General features: G+C 38.1%; 1 protein-coding gene across 1 annotated transcript in view; it reads right to left on the minus strand.

The window, feature by feature from the left end:
* Positions 1-21,719, minus strand: part of LRRIQ1 (leucine rich repeats and IQ motif containing 1) — a 95,933-nt gene that overhangs the window by 16,187 nt on the left and 58,027 nt on the right. Inside the window, 2 exon segments of the mRNA XM_033162655.1 lie at positions 1,679-1,802; positions 21,512-21,613. Of these exon segments, the coding sequence (XP_033018546.1) occupies positions 1,679-1,802; positions 21,512-21,613 (226 nt within the window).

The following is a 21,719-nucleotide window of genomic DNA, read 5'->3' on the forward strand; positions in this document are numbered from 1 at the left end:
AAAGTTTAATTCAATGTGGCATGGGATTGGCAGATAGTGCCCTGCAAAATCATGACATTAACATCCCTACTGAGAAATTAGTCATGGTACTTTGTCTCTGGGTCCACTGCACCACTGATCTCAACACAAATAGCTTGCAGGTAAGGGAAGGGAGGGATCTGTTTAGAGAAGAAGAGAAGAAGAGTTTGGATTTGATATCCCGCTTTATCACTACCCAAAGGAGTCTCAAAGCGGCTAACATTCTCCTTTCCCTTCCTCCCCCACAACAAACACTCTGTGAGGTGAGTGGGGCTGAGAGACTTCAAAGAAGTGTGACTAGCCCAAGGTCACCCAGCAGCTGCATGTGGAGGAGCGAAGACGGGAACCCGGTTCCCCAGTTTACGAGTCTACCACTCTTAACCACTACACCACACTGGCTCTTTGAGCTATTATTACAAGTAAGTGGTATATAAAGGATGTTAAATAACAATAAATCAAAATTGGGAGGCACAGAGAACCTTGGACTGCCAGGCTGCTTATGGACAGCACGTTGCGTGACAGTAGTGTTGCATTATAATACTTCCTGGGGCAGAATTGTGTGTGCTATGGGCTGATGACAATTATGTGTAAAGTTGATGCTCGGGTTGTGAATGTGATCCGTGCGGGAGGCACGTTTGCAACCCGCAGCGTTTGCAACCCGCGCCGCATCTGAGTACGCGTGGGTCGCGATTTCGTGCTTCTGCGCATGCACGAGCACCAAAATCCGGAAATAACCCGTTCCGGTACTTCCAGGTTCGGCGCTGTGCGCAACTCGAAAACGAGCAACCTGAAGCGTCTGTAACCCGAGGTATGACTGTACTAGTTTCTCTGATATTCTGCCAATTGGATCCTGTCTCTTGTAATTTAGCATCTTTATTAATTGTGACAATGTTTTTAAAAAGCCCACCTGTAAACTTTTTGTCATTCAGCTGTCCCTCCACTGACAGGAAAACTCTGAGGAGTGTTGTTTTTTCCTGATCTGAGGGCAGAATTGCCTCACATCTGCAGGTGTCATCTGCCTGACAGCCTTGATAACTATCCTCAGAGAAACTCTCTTTTGACTTCTGAAGAACCACCACTTACACAAAGATAAATCATTAAAGTTTAAAGGGAAGCATTTCCTCAAATGTGCAGACCTGAAATTTTGTTATTTTTTTAAAATAACAATCAAAAGCTTTGTATTATTTCTGCTCCCTTTTTCCTTGTGTATTTCTGTAAGATATATTGCCCACTCTAGCCCATGCCTAGGTCAAAATACCATCTGCCATGTCTCAGCATATCAGTGCACTATTTAATGTACCTGGTTAGCTATTAAATTACAATGATTTTGAATGCATTCTGTAACTTGAAGAATACAAGAAAAATATATGTTTTCCTGCATTTTTCATAAATACAACTATTTGGGTTTCTGACAGAAAAAATATTCATGGATATTATGAAGTGATATTGCATGCTGGCATGTCATAGCAATTCACTAAGGTTTGTGGCAGAATGAGATGCAGAATTTATTAAATTAATTCTCAACGGGAGTGTGTTTGAAACTTGGCAATCTGGCCTTTGGCAAAAAAAGCATATTTGTTTTACAACAATTAAGATGGGTTTCATGTTACATGATGTGTTATTACAATCCAAAAATCTAATTTAAAGGCAATGATCTCACCATTTTTCATTTCTGGGGCTAGTTGCTTCAAAATCCCAAACCTGTGTATGAAGCCATTGGTATGTACGTTCTTTGTTCCTTTCCATCTTCTCTGCGGAACCATAAGGAAATGCTTCTTCCTTACCTGTGGATGAGAGATATTTTCAAGTTCTAACCTTTTGTTGTGAAAAATGTCAAATAAACAGCACTGATTTACAGCAGAATGCTATGCAGGTTTATGTTGCAGTAAGACAAAATGGCCTCAACAAGACTTCTTAATAAATATTCATAGGATTGAGCAGATAAGGTGGTAAGTAAAAACAGAAAAAAAACAGAGCCTGTATTTTCTCCCTTACTTTCTTTCTCTGTACTTTGTAGCACACAGAATATCTGCAAAATAAGGCTCCATATAGAAACAGAAAGTACAAAATGTGTCTGTGGAAGGTTAGTGGGACTACTAGAAAAGACCAGTTAAGTAAACAGGTATGTAAATAAGCTTCTATAATTGCCTTCCCTTTGATTGTATCCACACAGTATTTCCCCAAAAAACATTCCAAAGGGCAGGTCCCCTCCTAGTAGGGGCACTAAATAGCTGGGGTTTAACTCTGTCTTCTGCCTAGGGATGGCAGAGGATTGCCACAACTCTCATGCTTGCCTGAAGTCCAGAATGGAAATGAAGCAAGCAAATATGAGTGGCATTAGTTTTTGCTGCTTTCTTTTTTAATCCACAAACATTACACAAATTATCTCATTATTTTCTGCATAGTTTTTGTGTTTCCTTTTCACTGAAATGCATTGAAGTTAATTGCACAATTAATTGCACGTAATTATGTTTGTTTCAGGCTTTCAGCCATAGCGGGTAGGAAGACAAACAACCCAGGTTTTAACAGAAGCCTAACTGTAACAGAACAGAAAGCTCTGATTGCAATGAACACTGGATGGACAGGAATCGCTGCCTCCTTATATGCCCACGGTGCCATTTCTGAGTATTTATTGGTCAGTTTTATTCTAGGAGCCTTAGCTGGTTCCAAGGTGTGGTTAGCACTCAGACCTGGCCCTCTGCCTCTTCTTTCCAGTCGCCTTTGACTGGATCTAACCATCCAGGGGTCATTTACCTTTAACTTTTACCCACCAACCTTACTACTGATGAGCTTCTATCTCCTGATCCTGTCCTGTTCTCAAGGGATCTAGGACCTTACTCTGTACTGCTTCTTCCTATTTTATGTTTGTGCCCTTGAGTGACATCATTTCTACTTTTCACATGCACCTGGGCCATGGCTAAATAAGATGGACTCTGCATTGGGGTGGCTTGGGATGTAGGATGTAGATGATGGACTGCGGTGACAGAGCTTATTTAGAAAGTGTTGTAATTGCAGTTCTACGAAGATGTTAAAAAAAAAAGTAGAGGGAGATGGGGATAGCTTCTGATATCAGAAACTAAATCCTGGTCAAACTCAGTACATGTACAAAAAAAAAGATGAATCTGCAATACAGAAGTAACAGAAAGAAAAGAGCATCACATCCAAACATGTGTGAACCAAATACAGTACCAGACAGAAGTGAGGTAATCTCCTGTGCAGACATTGCTTCAGAAATGCAGCAGACACTCAAAAAGTTACTTTACCAACTCACAGCAGCTGGTAGAAGTCAACTTAGAAAGAAGAAATTCACATTGGAATATGTGATATTATATGTTAAAGATCTCTATATGTAGTGCAGACTCTTGTTTCTGGCCTTTTCAGACCAGAAAAGCCTGACTCTTCTGGCTGATTTTGTGATGTGTAGAAACACTTAGTGTAAGGTGGTGGAATGAACTTCCAAATTCATTCCTGATTTTTCATACTGTGAACTTGGAGCACTGAATGTAATCAAGTCATATCTCCAGCACCTGTTTCCTAAAATCTATGTATTATCAGGATGATCTGTTGGAGCATGTAATCCCTTGGGATGATTATGTGCCATGGGAAAGTACCCTTTGTGATCACTTCGATTCTCTAGAGCAAAAAGAAACCATATTCTTTGTCCTTTAACCTGCTCTTAATTTTTTTCTCTCTCTTGCCATCAGCAACAACATTTTCATAGCAATGCTTGTTCTGTCTCAAGACATTTTGGGAACGTTCCCAGTCTTTTTGTTAACAGAGTAACAAAATACACGGACATTTAAGGCAGCAACCACATGCACTCTCTTGGAATGAAGCTCTAGAATGACTTACTTCTGAGTAAACATACACAGGATTGGGTTGTATTTACTAAAGAAGAAAAGCTAGCAAGCTTAGAAGTATAATATACCCCATGTGCAGGCTTAAATATTAGTCATCTTGTATTGTGTTCCCCACTTCCCCAGTGGTGAAAAGTTGCATAGGCAATGCTAAATGGGCTTGGTTTACTTTGGATAAGAGTGCCGAGACTTATTGTATCATTATGATGTTGGCTTTATTTACAAATAATTATTTACAAATATACAAATAAACCCTAAGTGGAGGCAAAACTGATCTGGTAACCTACATCAGATTTGCAGAGATGCCAACTCACAGCATGCTTTCCCCTTCTGTCTCATGTTCACACAAACACACACAAACACCCCTCTGCCCCCTCCTCTTAGTTGGTATCCCAATCAAAAGTATTCCCAACTATCTCATAACCATTTGCTCCGATCAGCTGACTATTCTGGGGTATTAACCGGCAAGACTATCTAACTAAAGAATTGTTCGTCAACAGTCACAACACCAATTATTTAACAATACAGTGGTGCCCCGCTAGACGAAAATAATTCGTTCTGCGAATATTTTCGTCTAGCGGTTTCTTCGTCTAGCGAAGCGGCAATGCAAACCGCGGTTTTCGCTAGACGGAAAATTCCCCCCCCCCCGTCTTGCGAGGCAGCCCCATAGACAATTTCGTCTTGCGGGGCAGCCTTCTGCTAGACGAATGCCTTCGTCTAGTGAGTTTTTCGTCTAGCGAGGCATTCGTCTAGCGGGGCACCACTGTATAGCTTCCTGTCGTGCTGCATTTTAAATAGCTCATTGGTGACAACAGCCCTAAATGAATGCATCTAAACAGACAAACCCTTGGAACATTTGCTTTAATCTAGTATTTTAAGATGTGACCATGACCACACTGAACAACAGACATCTAGATTTCAAACCAAATCATAATAGTCTTTCCATTTGATTTTACATCTCAAAAACTAAATGATCAAATGCCGTTCTTACAGTGACTCACCAGAAGACCTCTCCATCTGGGACCTGGCATTTGGAGCTTGTATCTGGTACCAGACCAAAAGAGACCGGATGCTGCTTCTGTTCTGCACAGCCAGCTGACCAGTAGCCTCCCTGACTGAGCTGGTAGAGGCAGTCTCTGGCACGGTGCTGGAGAACACTAGGTCTATTGCCCATGCCTTTGCAAGGCTACTTTCTCTGATCCAGCTTGAGAATTCATTATTTATTTATTCTATTTAAATATATACAAACTGCACTTTCACAGAAAATGCAGTATAACAAAGTGATGTCTCATGTGGACATTGACCTGATCCACAGGGCAGGACATTTCCTGGATTTGGTGGTCTGGAATTGGGGTGCTGATGGCTCTATGACTCCACTGTCATGGTCAGACCACTTCCTGTTGAACTTTAGGGCAACTCTATCAATTTTCCCCTGCAGGGGTGGGAGACCAATTGAGATGGAGTCTCCCAAGAGTCTTATGGACTTCAATGGATTCTTTAATTTTCTGGAAATTTTCCAGTGGACAGAGCTGGCGATCCTGTCAAGGCCCCTGTCTCACTGTATGGTGCTGAAATGCAGAGGGCTAGCAACATAATTGCCTCATAGCATCCCCTCTGATGCTATGAAGCACATTCAGCCCCCTGGCATACTGGGGAACTGTGTGGGGAAAAGTCAACCAGTTCACAAATAAAAGTGCAGCTGATTTAGCGCACGTATGCCTACTTATGGTGGCAGTGAAGAGGGCCTGCTTTGCTGCCTCTATCATGAAATTAACTCTTCCAGCATATAGGTTGAAAAACATTGTTCAACACCATTCTAACTACAGTGGTACCTCTGGTTATGAACCTAATTTGTTCCGGAGGTCCGTTCTAAACCTGAAACTGTTCTTAACCTGAGGTACCACTTTAGCTAATGGGCCCCCCCACTGCTGCTGGCACGTGATTTCTGTTCTCATCCTGAGGTAAAATTCTTAACCCGAGGTACTACTTTTGGGTCAGCGGAGTTTGTAACCCGAAGTGTTTGTAACCAGAGGTACCACTGTACTGGTATTTTGTGACATAGGACACACAGTTAAATAGAAACCTATAGTAGTAAAAATATTTTCTGGAACTTAAATAGTTAATAAAATGACCAAATAATGTGACTGTGTAAAAAGGGGTTGAGTAAAATGGGCATATATGCTAGAGACTGAACAAATGCTAAAAATTCAACTACTGTTTAACTTTTCTGATTTATAAGTATAATTCACCTCCCACACAAAGCATCAGTACTACTGCTGCCAGGGTAAGATTAATAAAGAAAGTAGTCATTCAGTCCATGCATCCTGGATGAATTTCAGATCTCTCTAACTCTGTGCCAGCATTCAGATCTAATGTTCAAGGTTTTTGGTTTTTTTTTAAACTGGCTTGAGGTTGCATTAAGAAAAATGGAAGACAGGTATCATGGCAATCTTATTTGTGGTCTGAAAGCAATGCATAGTAATTTGGATTTTTACTTAAAAAGGTAAGTGGCTTATACTTTGATCATAATGATTTGTACCAGGCTGAAGTCTTAGAAAACAAAGCATACATTAAGGAAAGTGCTTATATAAAAAGGAAAATCAGATCGACTCAGTATATTTCTTCTATTGTACCTTTACTTTCTAAATTACTGTATTTTTCTGTATATAAGACTTGGTTTCCCCCCTAAAACATAACGTCAAAAACTTGGGAGCGTCTTATAGATGGAAAAATATGGTAATTTTTCAGGGTCAATACAGCATACTGTGAAAAGGGACAATTACAATAAAGTATATATATGCACATCATTTGCGTTTATTACAAATATTACTCACATAAGTCCAATATATGTTAATGTATAATTAAACCAGGAATAGCTAACCTGTGACCATCCCTGACCAATTCTATGAGCTAGAATTCAAAGAATCTGAAGGGCCACATGTTAGCCATCCACAAGTTAAAACAAAATTTGTGGATACTTCACGTACAAAGCATGTAGTGCAAATGATTTTGCAACGGTACACATTTTTGACTTTCAGGAGTCACTCCTGTGTCTGAGTAAACAAAAAAAATGCAGTGTACTTGCAAGGAAACTTATGAATATTATCTGTGGATAGATCCCTGATCTTGAATATTCATGTTGAAATTTCAGAGATCATGGGTCTCATTAAAACAGAAAAATATGGGAGCTGCTTCTTTACACATAACAATGCCCATGTTGTAGTGTATCCATCCCAAAGGCCCAGAAAGACTCTTGTACCTGCAGGAACAGCCAAAGCATAAGTGAACCAGTTGAAAAGCATAAAGACTTGACTGAAATATAACTGTTTATTAAATATAATTTCTTTGATAAAGAAAGCATTCATGCCAAACTGACCGCAGTGCAGCTTGATAAATCATGACCTAGAAAGTTGTGAGTAATCACCAGAAACATGGGCTCCCCCCTCATTCTCCCCTCACTGGCATGCCAATTCTGGTTGGTTTAAGCTACAGTTTTCCTTTATGTAAGAGGGAACTGTGGTTTAGTGTCATTTTACTATGGTTTGAATAGATTTTTGGTTCTGGTTAGTGAACAGACATTAGACCACAGGAGGCAAAGGGAGGGGGTATGCTATGGTCTAGCAAGAAGGGAATGTATGTCTGAACTAGCCCAATGACACTTACTTGCCAGTTTTATGATTTGCAACAAAAGCATATACTAAGAGCCACCAGAGCATCCATATTTGTATTGTCTATGCCTTGCATTCTTTGGCTGTTGTGGTGGAAGAGCCAAAGGGAGTGTGAAACTGGAGCACATATGGTGGAAGTAGGAGTCATGATGAGAAAAAGTTGCAGAAAATCATAATGGAACCATTTTCATTATGCAAGAAAGAAGCACTTTATGATACAAGGTTAAACAATGAATGAGTGGCAGCGCAGCTAAAACATTGTAATTTCCTACTTAGGCAATGTGGTTAGATATACTATACTCAAAGATTTACAATGGACAGTGGAGTAAGTTGGATACTTTTCATGGCACCAGAGGGGATGGATGCAAAAAAAGATGCATTTAGCAACATTCGAACTGTAATACTTGGATAACTGCTGTTAAAGGTACAGGTATTGCGTTCAATGCAGTATTTGAGGAAAAAGTAAAAACAAACAAACACACACATTAAAATCTTAATATGCATTTTGCAATGGATACCTAACAAGAAAGTTGTTTATATATTAGATGACTATGATATATTTCTATTTGCAAAATGCAGATTTAAAAACCTCCTCAATTTCAAAGAGCGCACCGGTTACAGAGCACCGTGACAGCTCAAGTAAATTGTAGCATATATAGCCTGGACTACTAGGAAAGTCTGACAAAAATCTAAAAAAGCAGACCTGGCTAAGAGTCAGGAGTCATGCTTATTATATAGAAGTCCCAGGGGTATCTTTCAATCAGAGGTCACAATCGAGGCAACAGAAGCAGTGTCACGATATCAGAGAAAGGGCCAATTCAGACCTGCTCCCTGACAGTCACTGAGGTCAGGGCTTGCGGCAAATCATTGTATTACAAGAGAATATTCCCTGTACACTTTTAGAGCTGTCATCTGAACAAACAAGGCCAGGTCATCTGTAGGTTAAACAAGAAACCTTTCCTGACAGCATAAACCATATATTCTCTTTAATTCCTTTTTAATTTTCTTACCTGCATCATACATTTTTAAATGAATATTCTTTGTTTCCACTTTGACACAAGCTGACAATTCAAAATATATGAATTTGTGATTAATTTATTCACTTCAGTAAGGAATATTTCCTTACTATTATGGACTGTTCACCATCTGCACAATTGTTAGGTAACTATTTAAAAAGAAATGTGTATCTGCAGTTAAGGTCTTAGTGATGTGGAGGAAAAAGGACAATAAACATGGTTGATATTCAATATATTTTGCGATGGACCTCATTGACAGTTGGCCTGATATAGCACAAACAATCCACATATGGAAACAGGCTTCTGCACATAGAACTGGATCTGATACTCTGCATTTGGGGTCAGATACCCTCATATTTGGAAAGCCGTGCTAGACAGGTTAAACCCTGCCATAAGATGATCCATGTTGGACTAGGGTCCATGTGTGCATCTCCCAACACAGGAAACCTGTGCCCCTCTGTAACCATTGGCCATGCTGGCTATGGCTGACAGGAGACAGATTCCAAAAACATCTAGGATAGCCACAAGATTCCCATCCCTGCTGTAACAAATGGATAGTACACACTAAGGGCTGAAAGTCTTATCACCAGATTGGAGAGGCAAAGTCAGTTCAGGTCTTCCTTATCCTCCCCACCCTTAAACATGCGATGGATGTCAAAGCTGACCTTGCTAGTTCTCTGGTTTGTTTGGTTTTTTTGTTATTTATCTATTTATTTTGCTTTTAGATTGCCCTTATATTGACCCCAAAGGACCTTAGATCAGTATAAAAATTACAACAATTATGTTAAACCACAATTAAAATATAACAGCCAATCAATGAAAAGGGTTCAGCAGCAGAAGTTACACCTTTTAAGTGCATATTCTTATGTTGAAGATCTGTAGATAGTGGCCATAAAGGCTGCTCAGGTGCAAATGAACTAGTTGATTTGGCATGACTTGCTAGTAGTTTGAAGACTGCACATGTTAATAGTTTCCAATGCGAACAATTTTAATTTGGGAAGCGTAAGTTAGATATAATACATGCACTAGCACTTATTAGAGAAATGTCAAGGGGTTATACTGCTGTACAATCCCATTATTAAAAATCTGAATCATTTGTAACCAGGCCTACAATTTCTCATAAAAGTTTCTAAATCTAGTGTACTTACTTTCTATTTGTGCAGATTAACTGAAAAGTGTAAAGGTATATGCCTTTGTTCCTTTTATTTAACAGCACCACATTTTCAATATCTAGGCTTCAATTTTGCAATCTTCTCACAGTGTTTTGTTTAAAATAACATTTCACATCATCAAAAGGAATTATAATATGTGGGTGTTCCACAACTTTATTGGTAACGAAAAGAAAAAGAAAGAGCATTAGCTTGTGTTCAATATTAAAAACTATGTCAAAAGGAAACAACCTTTTGGGAATGCTGTAGCTCTCTGACCTCATTAGGACAATTAGTCCTTCATAATGATATAGTTACCATCCAGGGGAATAGAAAAGTCAGACCCCCCCCCCTAAAACTTGCAGTCAATCACATTATGATATGCCCATATAAGGACTGTCCATGTCCTAATTCATTCACTTAACATTATTGTAGGTACTAAGGAGCATATTAAGCGGTAAGGTAGGAGTACAACATAGGAGGATTGTTCTAGCAAACAAGATCAGGATTGGGTCATGTAAAGACACAGCATCTAGTACCCAAACATGAGCCACACTGGATGCATTCCCTGACAGATGGTCAGCTGACCATTCGCTGTACAAATGTGTTTGAACAGATGATCAGCACTACCAAAGAAGACAATGCTGACCATGTTTGATCACTGCTGAATACAAAGATGTTCCAGTTTATGCAAAATGCAAGGATGTGTCAGTTTAAGCATGTTGGAGGAAGTTAAGTGTTCTTAAGTGGGAGGCAGATATTTCTTTCTCTGCTGCATGGTCACAGGGTAAGTGTATCTAAAACAGACCACAGATCAAGTCAGTGGGATGATAAATGACACAATCTCAGCAGCAGCAACATGTCAATGGCAGCAATAAGATCTCAATAATATATTAACTGTTTGAGAATTTGTACACACCAACATGTGTTTGCAAAATATATTTTCATCATTTATATCCTGTCCATCTGCCAACACTTTCTACGTGAAATAATTAAGGTTTACACACAAGAATATAGCTTTCCATTCTAGATTAAGTGCAGCATCCACATCATAGTTCTATATCCACAATCTCCAATGCAGATTAAAATTCTCATTTCACACAACCATGCTTCACACAGTGCAGATTAAAAGAGTGTTGGAAGTTCCACTTTTAAACTACTGTTTAGCTACCTTCTTTATGAATGCCAAATAATAGTTAATACGAATGCTAGGGTTACCAATCTACATTACTAGATCTACAGTAGGTTTCCACTTCATGTATTGGGAACTATATGTCTTTCTTAAATATGAATGTATATTTGCGGCCAAACTTGACAAGACACCATTCACATAATCAGCAACTGGGTGTGAATAGTTTTAAAAACTAAATAGCAGATATGACCTCACCCCATGTGCTGGTGTGGGTGGTAATGAGAATTTAACCCATTGCTCCTGCTACAGTTCCATCCATGGCCCTACATGTCTGCTATTTGTGTCCTATTACCACAAACAGGAGCTTTTCTTCCAATACAAATTGCAGGCGCAGGTTTCCAATCCACCCTCATTCCATGCAATAGGATGATGGTCTGGATTGCCTCACCATTTAAAGAACTGCTAACTGCACGAACGGTGTCCTTTCTACTTTGGCCCTCAGTTTTCTAGCTGGCGTTTCCATAACTGACCTTTATGTGGGAAAAAAAGGATTTAAAATAACTAATCAAAGCATTTCTTCATTCACTGAGACTGTGCAGAGTGTAGGAAGAAAGACAATGAATAAGCTGAGAAAAAATACAGTGACATTTTTATTTGTATTTAAGAAGAATTTAAGAATTTGTATTTAAGAAGTCCAAACATTATACTTAATTCAATCTTTCTTGCCAAACACCCTATCCTTCCTTATCTGTCCCCTGCACATTCTCCCCTGAACCAAACCTATTTGAATTTAAGTTGTTACTAAAATTATCTGTCTTTTGCACTCTAAGACCTAGGTCACAACCTTATTTAGGGGCAGGAAATAGTTATCAGGTCACCGACTGGTCAGATGAAAAGGATTCGAAATGCTTCAGCACTCAGCGATTTATTTCTCCAAATGACTGCCTTATGGAGTATAAAATATTTTAACATTCTTCCTTCCCTTCCATCTATTCTTTGTGTGGGGGTATGGAAAAATCACTGAACTTCATACCACGAGGAACAAATTGGTGAAAAAGGAAGTACATTCAAAACAATCAAAATCAAATATTTTGTATTGCCTGATCTACAATGTTTGTTTAAATTTTAAAATTGTGATTTATAGTAGCAGGAAAAACCACATACACTCCTACCAATGAACATAGCAGCTTGTTTACTGAAAAATAAAAAAGCATGATTCATTTTTTAAAATGTGACTTCTGGCTTAAGTATACTTAGGATTGCTGGCAACTGATTAAGAGAGTAAGTTCCACTGGACCTAGTGGGTGACATCAAATGCTGCCATTCTGTTTGATCCAGTAGACCTCTACTAGTATATGAGAAGAGTAGGCAGAAAGCTGTCTACTTTCTGCTACAGTCTCCCCCCCCCCCACACTTAAAAATAAGCTCCAGACAATTGGGAAACTGTCTGGAACACCATAGAATAGTATAGAGGGCTGCACTAGAAACTGACAAAAATGCCTTCTCTTGTAGGCACTTCTGCTGGATCAAAAAACATTTGCAAGTGGAATGGCAACACTGGATTTACTTCTGAGTAAGCATGCCCAATCTTGCATTTGACGGTGGAGCCATTGCAAAATGCAGAAGTATGCATGCTGGGCTTTCAGTGCTGATAGAAGTGCTCATTCAGTGGACATTACTACACCTGAAAGCAGTCTTTGTCTTAGCTTGGCTGATATGCTACTATAATTAAGATAGATAATCTGATTTAACTAATCTTATGAATCCTCCCAGACACAATTTTGCAAGTTGATCCTGGATTCCTGGGACAATGAGAGGTACCATCTTTATACTGCTCATCCATCTGAAAGCCAACTACCACATTATAAAACAAGAGGTATGGGAGCATTCCCCAAGTCTGATATCTGAAAATGTAATGTAGAAAAGAACATGTGAACAATCCTGTGACTTCTCTGATGTGTTTTCATGTAGACTGCTGAGAGAATAAGACACACTAAATTAATATATTCCTATAAATATGAAAACAATTAGGCTGCATGTGCTATCCCTTATTCTCAAACATGGAAGTACTGGTACTTCTGTGTCACTAGCCAGTAACATAGGAAAGAACCATAGCAGGCAAATTTATTTTGGTTTTGAATTTAAAAGCTAAATATCATAATACTAACAAGGAAGACTTGACCAATTCATCGTCCAACTATAGCGTGTCTGTCTGTCTGTCCGTCTATCTGTCTATCTATCTATCTATCTATCTATCTATCTATCTATCTATCTATCCTTTCTGCATAGGAAGACATTCCATTTCCAATAAGTCTTTTAAGCAGATATCTTTCCCAGTCTACATCTGTATTAGCATTGTTTTTTGCAGGCCCAGTGCAGTCAAACAGCAACCTCTAATTCCTATATTTGTTGCAGTCACCCTTTCTTCTTGGTCTTTCATTAGCCTCTACAGTACTTTGAGAGTCTTGGGTCAGCCCTTTCTCTCCCCCATATTTACCTTTTGCCCAAGTTTCACCCCTGACACATTGTAACAGACTTTTTATGACTTATGACTTCATTTCTTTTATGGGCCGGTTGGAAGTGCTGCACAGCCTAAGACATTTAGTTGTCCTCCCCTCTTTGAGGAAAGTGGATCCTGCCCATGAAAACAACTAAGTGCAAAGGTCAGTGGGGTCTGCAGGCACCTATAAGCTTCACTGAGCTGATCGGGGGGGGGGGAGTGTTTAAGAATGAAAATGCTGTTGCAAAAAACCTAGTAATCCTAAGGCTGCAGTACTAAGATCACTAACTGCATCACCAGTAAAGATAATAAATGGTCCCATAAAATTTTAAACAAGGAGCACAACTACCTGTTTTATAGACAAATGTGTGAGACTCCAAAACAGAGAGCCTTAAATTACAATAATTAGCATGTAGGGCTCCACAAACATTTTTGAGGTTAAAAAGGGGTCCTCATACTCCTAAAGGTTGGGAACCATTGTATTAGAGCACTGATTAAAATAACTTTTTCCTCAAACCACAATACAGTTTTATACTATTACCTCTAGCATACCATGATGATATTTCATTACTTCACTTTGAACTTGGTGCTTAAACTACACTTCTTTTTTATTCTCTAATAATATCTATCTGAATATATATTTATTATTCACAGCCAGATTAGAAAATCAGGCACAGATTTTATTTTTAAATTTTGTTTTAAACAATGAGAAAGCAGACAACTTCAACTATGTAACTGAAGCTCCAGTGTGTGCACTGTTTGGACCCTGCTGTCTTACAACTTTTGAGAGCACTGCTGTTGTGAACTGGGTTTGCACTCTGCCAGCAAAGCAGCTCTGACCCATGGAGAGCACTCCTTCAGATCAACACTGCCGCAGGCTTTGCTGCGTTCTCCAAGAAGTCTTACATTTCAGGCATCAAGTTGAATTTCTTCTGGAGATGATTAACCCAAACCCATGACAGATTTTTTCCAAGATATCTAACTCCTTATGTTTATTTTATCCTGGCTCTTTTTGGATGTACTGGACACAAGTAGCCTACTCATTTTACATGTTAAAGGGCTGGTGGAGAGCCATTAATTCCTTAAAATGAGAAAATATTTCAATGTGCAGGGCTCTGTTGTGTGAGCTCACACTAGATAATAAGAAACAAAGCTACAGGACTGTGATTCTTGAGTAAAAGATTCCCTTCTGTCTTGGAAGGTTTCTTTAAAAACACTTTTCATCACATTCTGAGGCACAGATCTTAAACCTTATAGAAATGCTGCCACTGCAATATTATAAATGGCCAGTTTCATGCAATTTGGCACACAGATCTGGAATCAACAAAGAATGCATTTCTTGCAGTTTCCAGTAGCTAATTGTATGTTATAGATTTTGTGAACCATCTCTAAGTAAAATTAGATTTTGAAGATTCAAAAAGAAGTTCTGCTTTTGGAGGAGATAAAATAGTTTAGGAAGTCTAGTTATTAATGTCTGAAAACAATAGCTGAAAGCAGCCATAATGTGTTATATCCAATGCCAGACATACTTGAAGCTAACAGACATAACTAACATAGGTTCATTGATTTCAATGGGTCTTCCCTGAGTAGAAATTAGTTGGATACAACCTAATACCTTTATTTGCTCTTTGAAGTGATACCAATGATACTTTTATGAAATGATGCATATTGATTTATAAAAGACAACCAATATGGCTAAATATTACTTTCAAATCACCTGAATAAGTGTTGCTGGGGTCATCTCATACATTCTCTAAAAAAACAAAATGAAACAAAAAACTAACATCCAAAGATAATGTAAAATCTAGACTAGTGATACTTTTTGTCTTTCCATATTTTTTAAAAAAACAACCATAGCATTCTATGAAAAAAGTCCAGAGATACTGATATTTATATTGTAAATCCAACCCCAGGTGTTGATCATAAATGCATAAAAACAAGAGTGCTTAGAATTCTAGCAGCCAATGTTATTAGAAAGAGAGAAGGTAGATTGGAGCCCTAAATTCAAGAGAAACCCAAACTGTTTCATGAAAAGAAAGGGTGAACCTTACTAATCTGAGACATGTGGGGGTTGGTTTTGCTTCCTCAGAGGTATGAGAAAGTTAATCTGAGATTTCACATGTTGTAGGGCTGACCTTTGGTACTAACACAGGCCCAGAAAGCTTTAGCTCAAATAAATAGCACAAAAACATGCTAAAACAGTGGCCTAGCTCCTTTAAGATGTTACAACATATCCAAGAATATATTTAAAGGGCACAAGCTCCTTTCATCTGATTTAGAAAATCAGTAAAACATGAGAATGGTCTCATTCCAATGGTCTACATTTAGAAGATGCCATCATATGTACATTCATCAGGCAGAAGGTTCAGGCAAAACAAAAAGTCAAGACTTTTGGTAGTATTCTTATGTTGCCAGTCCAATGCAGGGGTTCCCAAATTGTGGTCTGCAAACCACCATTCAGCTAGTCTGAGTCCATATTAAATATTCATATTGAATTTAAATTATATTCTATGGAATTCAAATTGTAATACTATAAAATACAATATAGGAAATAAATGAAGCAATAAAAAACAACATCTAGCACACATATTAAAATTGCTACAACAGTTTATACTCATTAGATCATACTACCTATATACCCATATATTGTATTGTACCACAGTTTCAAGCACTTTTCTTTCTTTTCCTTTTGTTTTAACTTCACCCTTTTCACCTTATTTCTCTACTGAAAATTTTCAATAAAATATAAATATTTAAAAAAGCAATTACTACAACAGTAAGTTAGCAAGCAAGCAAGCAAGCAAGCAAGCAAGCAAATGGTCTTCCAAAACCCTCAGCAATCTTCAAGTGGTCCATGTGGGGAAAAAGTTCTGGAACCACTGTTCTAATGCCTTCAGTTTCTGGAGAAAGTTCTAGGATCTACATGCCCACTGTCCTGGGTAGATCACTATAAGAAATCCTAGGTTCAGATCTGCTTCAAGTCTTCAATCTCTATCTTGTTGTACTTAAGATCACTGGGTGCAAATGTACTAAGGATTCCACTCCTTTTAAAATTTTAAGTAACTTCTTCTCACTGACAATATGGGCAGTTGTTGGTATTTCTGTCTAAAGAGCAAGACTCATGTCTTGCCAAGGAGTTATCATAGACTCATAGGATTTTGGAGTTGGAATGGTTCCCAAGGGTCATCTTGTCCAATCCCCTGCAGTGCAGGAATCACAGCTAAAGAATGCCTGGCAGATGGTCATCCAAGCTCTATTGAAAAACCTCTAAAGGAGTGCCCACCATCTTCTGAGGGAGTTTGTTTTGCTGTCAAACTGCAAATAAAGCAAATGGGTTTCGTGCTCTATTTCTGTTGTATCGTGAACCTAAGGCACTGTGATTTGTCTTAACAAGAAAGTATAAGCCAGCCTTTGCCAACCAGGTGCTTTCTAGATGCCAGGGGCTGATGGGAACTGCGGGCCAAAACATCTGAAGGGTGCCAGTTGGCAGGAGGCTAGTGTAAGTAAATAAACTAAATTCAAGGTCAGCTAAATGTTTGGGAATGGACATGTAGCCTATCCTTTGACCTGATCTAGCAGGACAGATCTGTTGTTCTTAAAAGCTCGGATGTGAAAAACAAAAACAAACAAGCAAAAACTTTGTTAGAGCAATGCAGCACTGCTGCAGATGTAATCCTAAAAACCACATGTAAGCAGAAGTCTGCCTGTGGAAGACAGTGCAGTCATTGACGGGTTAGATGCTTTGAAAATACAAATGTTGAAATTCTTAGAATACCAAGCAAACTGTGGTCCCCCCCAGGAAAATGATTATATTTTCTGATCAGGAGGCTAAATATTTGCATAGTTCAATTTAAGAGCAAGAGAGATTAAAATATCTGTATAGCATACAACTACCAAAACATCAACTTATTTATTTATTAACATTTTATCCTTTCCTTCTTCCATGGAGCTCAGAGTATAAAGTGTGGTTTTTCATCTTAAACCAGGTTTGATTTCCTCAAGAACTGGCACAGCTGGTATGTCAGCCTAAGCTGAGTAAAGGCTCTTCTGACCCAGCTACCAACTGATAGCTCTCTCCTGACCAGAACCACATGCATTATCTGAAGTGAGCTTCAATTTGTTAGTCCTCATCCAGCCCAATACCACCCCATCATGAGTTCAGAACCATAACCGCCTGCTTCATATTAGATGAAAGGAGAAATAGAACTGTGTGTCATTTACATATTGATGACAATATACTCCATATTTTTGGAATACCTCTTCCAGTGGTTCCATGTAGGCAATGAACAACATGGGGGACAAAATTGATCCTTGAGGGACACCATACACCAATGACACACTGAACAGGAATCCTCCAACAGTACCTTCTGGGGGGGGGGGGAGAGACCAGAATCACTACAAAACATCTCTGCCAGTCAGTCCAGAAGGATATCATGGTCAGTGGTCTTGAATGAGAGCAGGACAACCTACCAGGACTTATTTCCCCTCTTAAGTTCCCAGCTTGGATTGTCTACCAAGGCAACCAAAGCTGTTTAAGTTCAAAACCAGGCCAGAAGCGGAATTCAAAAAATAGATTGTTTCCCCCCGTGTGTGTCTGTGAACTTGAATCACCCGAATTCCCCCCATTTTTGCATGCTTTTATACTGCTACTTTATTGATTTTAGACTGTACATTTATTTTTATGATATTGTTTGTTTTTATATTGTACATCACTCAGAGAGATATAAAATATTCAGCAGCTTTTATGTCTTTAAATGTGTACCGGTATTTGTGTCATGTGTCAATGATACCAAGTTTAGCTGTGGATCTTATACTGGTAATGAATGGAGCTAAATAACAGATGGGGCAGTAACAGTGCTGGTGAAATGGTAAACTGTGATGTTCCATCATATGAGATCAGTACGAACCTGGTATTATGGTAAAAGCATGCCTTTCCCATAATTAATATTATCTGCACAACATTTTGCACTACACCCCATATGGCATTTTTGCTTGCTTACCATACACATTGAAACAGCTTTAGCTGAATCAATGTGAGGTCAAGACTGTGGAAGTACAGTATGACTTGGCATCTATATCTAGCTGTTAGTGAGCCACTGGTGCATTGTTTCAAGTACTATCTGTGCTGTTACAGTAGATGGCTGGGATTTGTCAGAAATTCTTTGTGAAGATCTTCACAGAAAATTCATTTCTATAACTGTTGGTTGCAATGTGCTTCTCATTATGATGATTATCCTCCCCTATTCTAACAAATGTAAAAAAGATGCAGTACATGACATATTTGTGGTGCATTTTCATATCCAGCAACATCAAAGTCTGATTACGTATATAATGCATATGTATACACATAGTTATTAGTTAAACAGTAGGATCTCACACATGTAATTGACATATCCTGAATAAGTATTCCCTCCAAAATTAGCTGTATTTTGCTGATGGGGTCACTACTGACCCCCCAAAGGACTATACAAAAGTTGTAAAACCCTTTCTCTTCACTTCTGCTACTTCATATATTCTCCAACAATAAAGGAGTTGATCCTTCCATTGTGTTTCAATCTTGCCTATCCAGAGTAAGCTTTTTTATTTTTAAAAAATAATTACGTTTATTTTAAATATTTATATCCAGCTTCCATTGTGTTTCAATCTTGCCTATCCAGAATAAGCTTTTTTATTTTTAAAAAATAATTACGTTCATTTTAAATATTTATATCCAGCTTCTAAAAAAACAGAACCACCAGAGTGGTCTACATACAACTTAAAGGAATAAAATATAAAAATTAAGACAGATCACTGATCAAGAATGCCTGGGTGAATAAAAAAGTCTTCATTTGCCAGTAACAAGATATACCGGTAGATGCAGCACTAAGCATTCCAAAGAGAGACAATTGAAAAGGCCTCATCTCTGGTCACGACCAGTGACCTCACCTTTGAAAGAAAAGGATGAGGAAGATAAGTACTTTGGAAATGAAAATTCTATTTCCTTGCATAAAGAATACAATGGGCCAGTTTACAGTTAAAAGTAAGCCAAATTATAGTGAATTGTGAACGAATGAACAGTGGAAAAATTGCTGCTACTTCTGCTGCTGCCATGCTTCCTGGAATGCAGCTATAGGCTCACCATTTGTGTCCCCCAGGCAAAATACGAATGGTAAACCAAGAATTACAACTCATGGTTTGATTAGGGTGATACAAACCACAAGCCCACGTTCAGACGTAATGCTAAGCCAAACCATGGTTTAGCTCCAGGCAGCATGACAGCAGCAGGACTTGGGGAGGAGTGAAGGAGTAATGTTTTTGAATCTGAGTACTCACACACTCTTTCAAAATAAGCCATGGTTTGGCTTAGTGTTGTGTGTAAATCAGACCAGTATCTAAGCAATACAAACTATTATTAAAGTGGGATCTCATTGACCCAGTAAACTGGGTTACAAGCATCCTTTCTATCCATTATTAAAATGTTTCATAATTCACTAATTGGACAATACGTTGAAAACAAACAAACACCACAGATGTTTCCCCCCCATCATTTCCCCATCATTAAAGAACAATGCATTTCATGTGTATGATGCTTGCTTACCATAAGAAGCTGTATATGCTGAACTAAACTGCATAACAATGTGAAAAGAAATGGCCATGGTAAGAGCATCTCCCAGACAAAAGGATACTGTTCCATACAGTATAACAAGTTTATATTGAGGTTGCTGCATTGACTTCTATTGCTATTTCTGCATACTGAAAAGTCTGCACGTGCACAGGAACTATGTGGATTTAAAGCCACGGATACCACTTTCTTTCTTATGTCCTTGTCAGAGAATGATACCTACGGAAATAATTTGCTTTTATACTTTCCTGTTGTGTCAATTCCCTAGTTAGAAGTTTGTGTACTATACTATTTTCTAGAATCTAGAAAAAACAAGCATTGTCTTAAAAAAACAAAGCAATGAATTCATGTTATCCTGCTTTGCAACAGGGCATAGATGTGCACAGAATCTGAAAAATAAGGGTAAATATGTGGAAAACAATAATAAATAGTTTTTCATGAAGTTTTGAGTAGCCTTTTAAGGAAACAAATTTTCAATTACTTCTTTGGAAATTTATTTCAGCTTAAAGTGAGAAAAATGCAATATTTATATAAGACAATAAATAAATAAATAAATAAATAAATAAATAAATATATCACACATTGTTTAAACTCTTCAGGATAAATATGCCTGCCCAGCTGTCTCTATTCTCCTACTGAGTTTTGCTGCTATCATCCTACAAAACCTAAAGTATGGAAAATTTGAAGCAAGGCAAGAACTGGATGTCAGCTCAAAATAATTATTTTGGCATATTATAAATCTAAGCTAAAATTACCGGTAGTTTTAGTCTGATCCATTCACTGGACTTTTTAGTACAGGTACTAAATGTTCCCCCACTACAATTTCTATCTGTTACTAGAAGAAGAATATTTAAATCCTAAAAATATGAAACACAAATGTGTGCAATATGAAAATAACAAAACAAGTTAACCACATATGATTATGAATACAGTAAAAAACCCTTGCATATCTAGTAGCCAGATACAATTTTGTATATATTATTTCTCTTACTTATTGTTTCAGGATTTATTTTAACACTAATAATTCAGTCAAAATGAGAAGAAGCAGTCAAGAAACATACTATGTATTTGTAGTCTCATTCCTTATACTTTTTCACTACTGTGATATATTCCAGTTTAACAAAAATGAAAAAGTGTTCTAATTGTTTCACTTCCTAGGGCATCCCCTTTCAAAACTAGCAACCCTTTTAACAGATAACATATGTGTACTTGCTGCTGATGTTAAATTCCACCCTGCCTCCTGTGATTCCAAACATTCAAGAAATAAAGGAAATATATTTTCTATGAAGATATCACTTTGTTAGGCTCTCTGATAAACTGAAGTTTAAAATTTCCACCTGGGTACTCCCCACCCCTCTCTCTGTGTGTGTGTTTGTGTGTGTGTGTGTGTGTGTGTTCAAGAGAGAGAGGGGGGGTGGACAGCAGATTTGCATTATCTGAATTAAAGTGTTTGTCATTGTCAACCTAAAAAGAAGTATTTTAAGGAAATTGATCCATACAGCTGAATGACTTTCATAATTTTGAAAGATCTGAGAAAAAAGTCAAACATAAAATGAAACTCCTATGCATACCTTCAAAGTAACCAGTTTTTGCAGCCTGTGCCTTCTTTGGTGGTTTCACAGGGGGATGTTTATTTTCATTGTTTTTGAACAACGCCAGGCGCACAGCTGGGTCTAGACGACAAGAACAAGTTAAAATCAAAAGGTCAGATCTTGCTCACTCATTCCCTAAAAGAAGTATTCGCCTTTTAGCCATTTATTATGGGTGGAAAAAGATCTA

The sequence above is a fragment of the Lacerta agilis genome, chromosome 10, assembly GCF_009819535.1.
Source record: "Lacerta agilis isolate rLacAgi1 chromosome 10, rLacAgi1.pri, whole genome shotgun sequence".
Classification (NCBI taxonomy): domain Eukaryota; kingdom Metazoa; phylum Chordata; class Lepidosauria; order Squamata; family Lacertidae; genus Lacerta; species Lacerta agilis.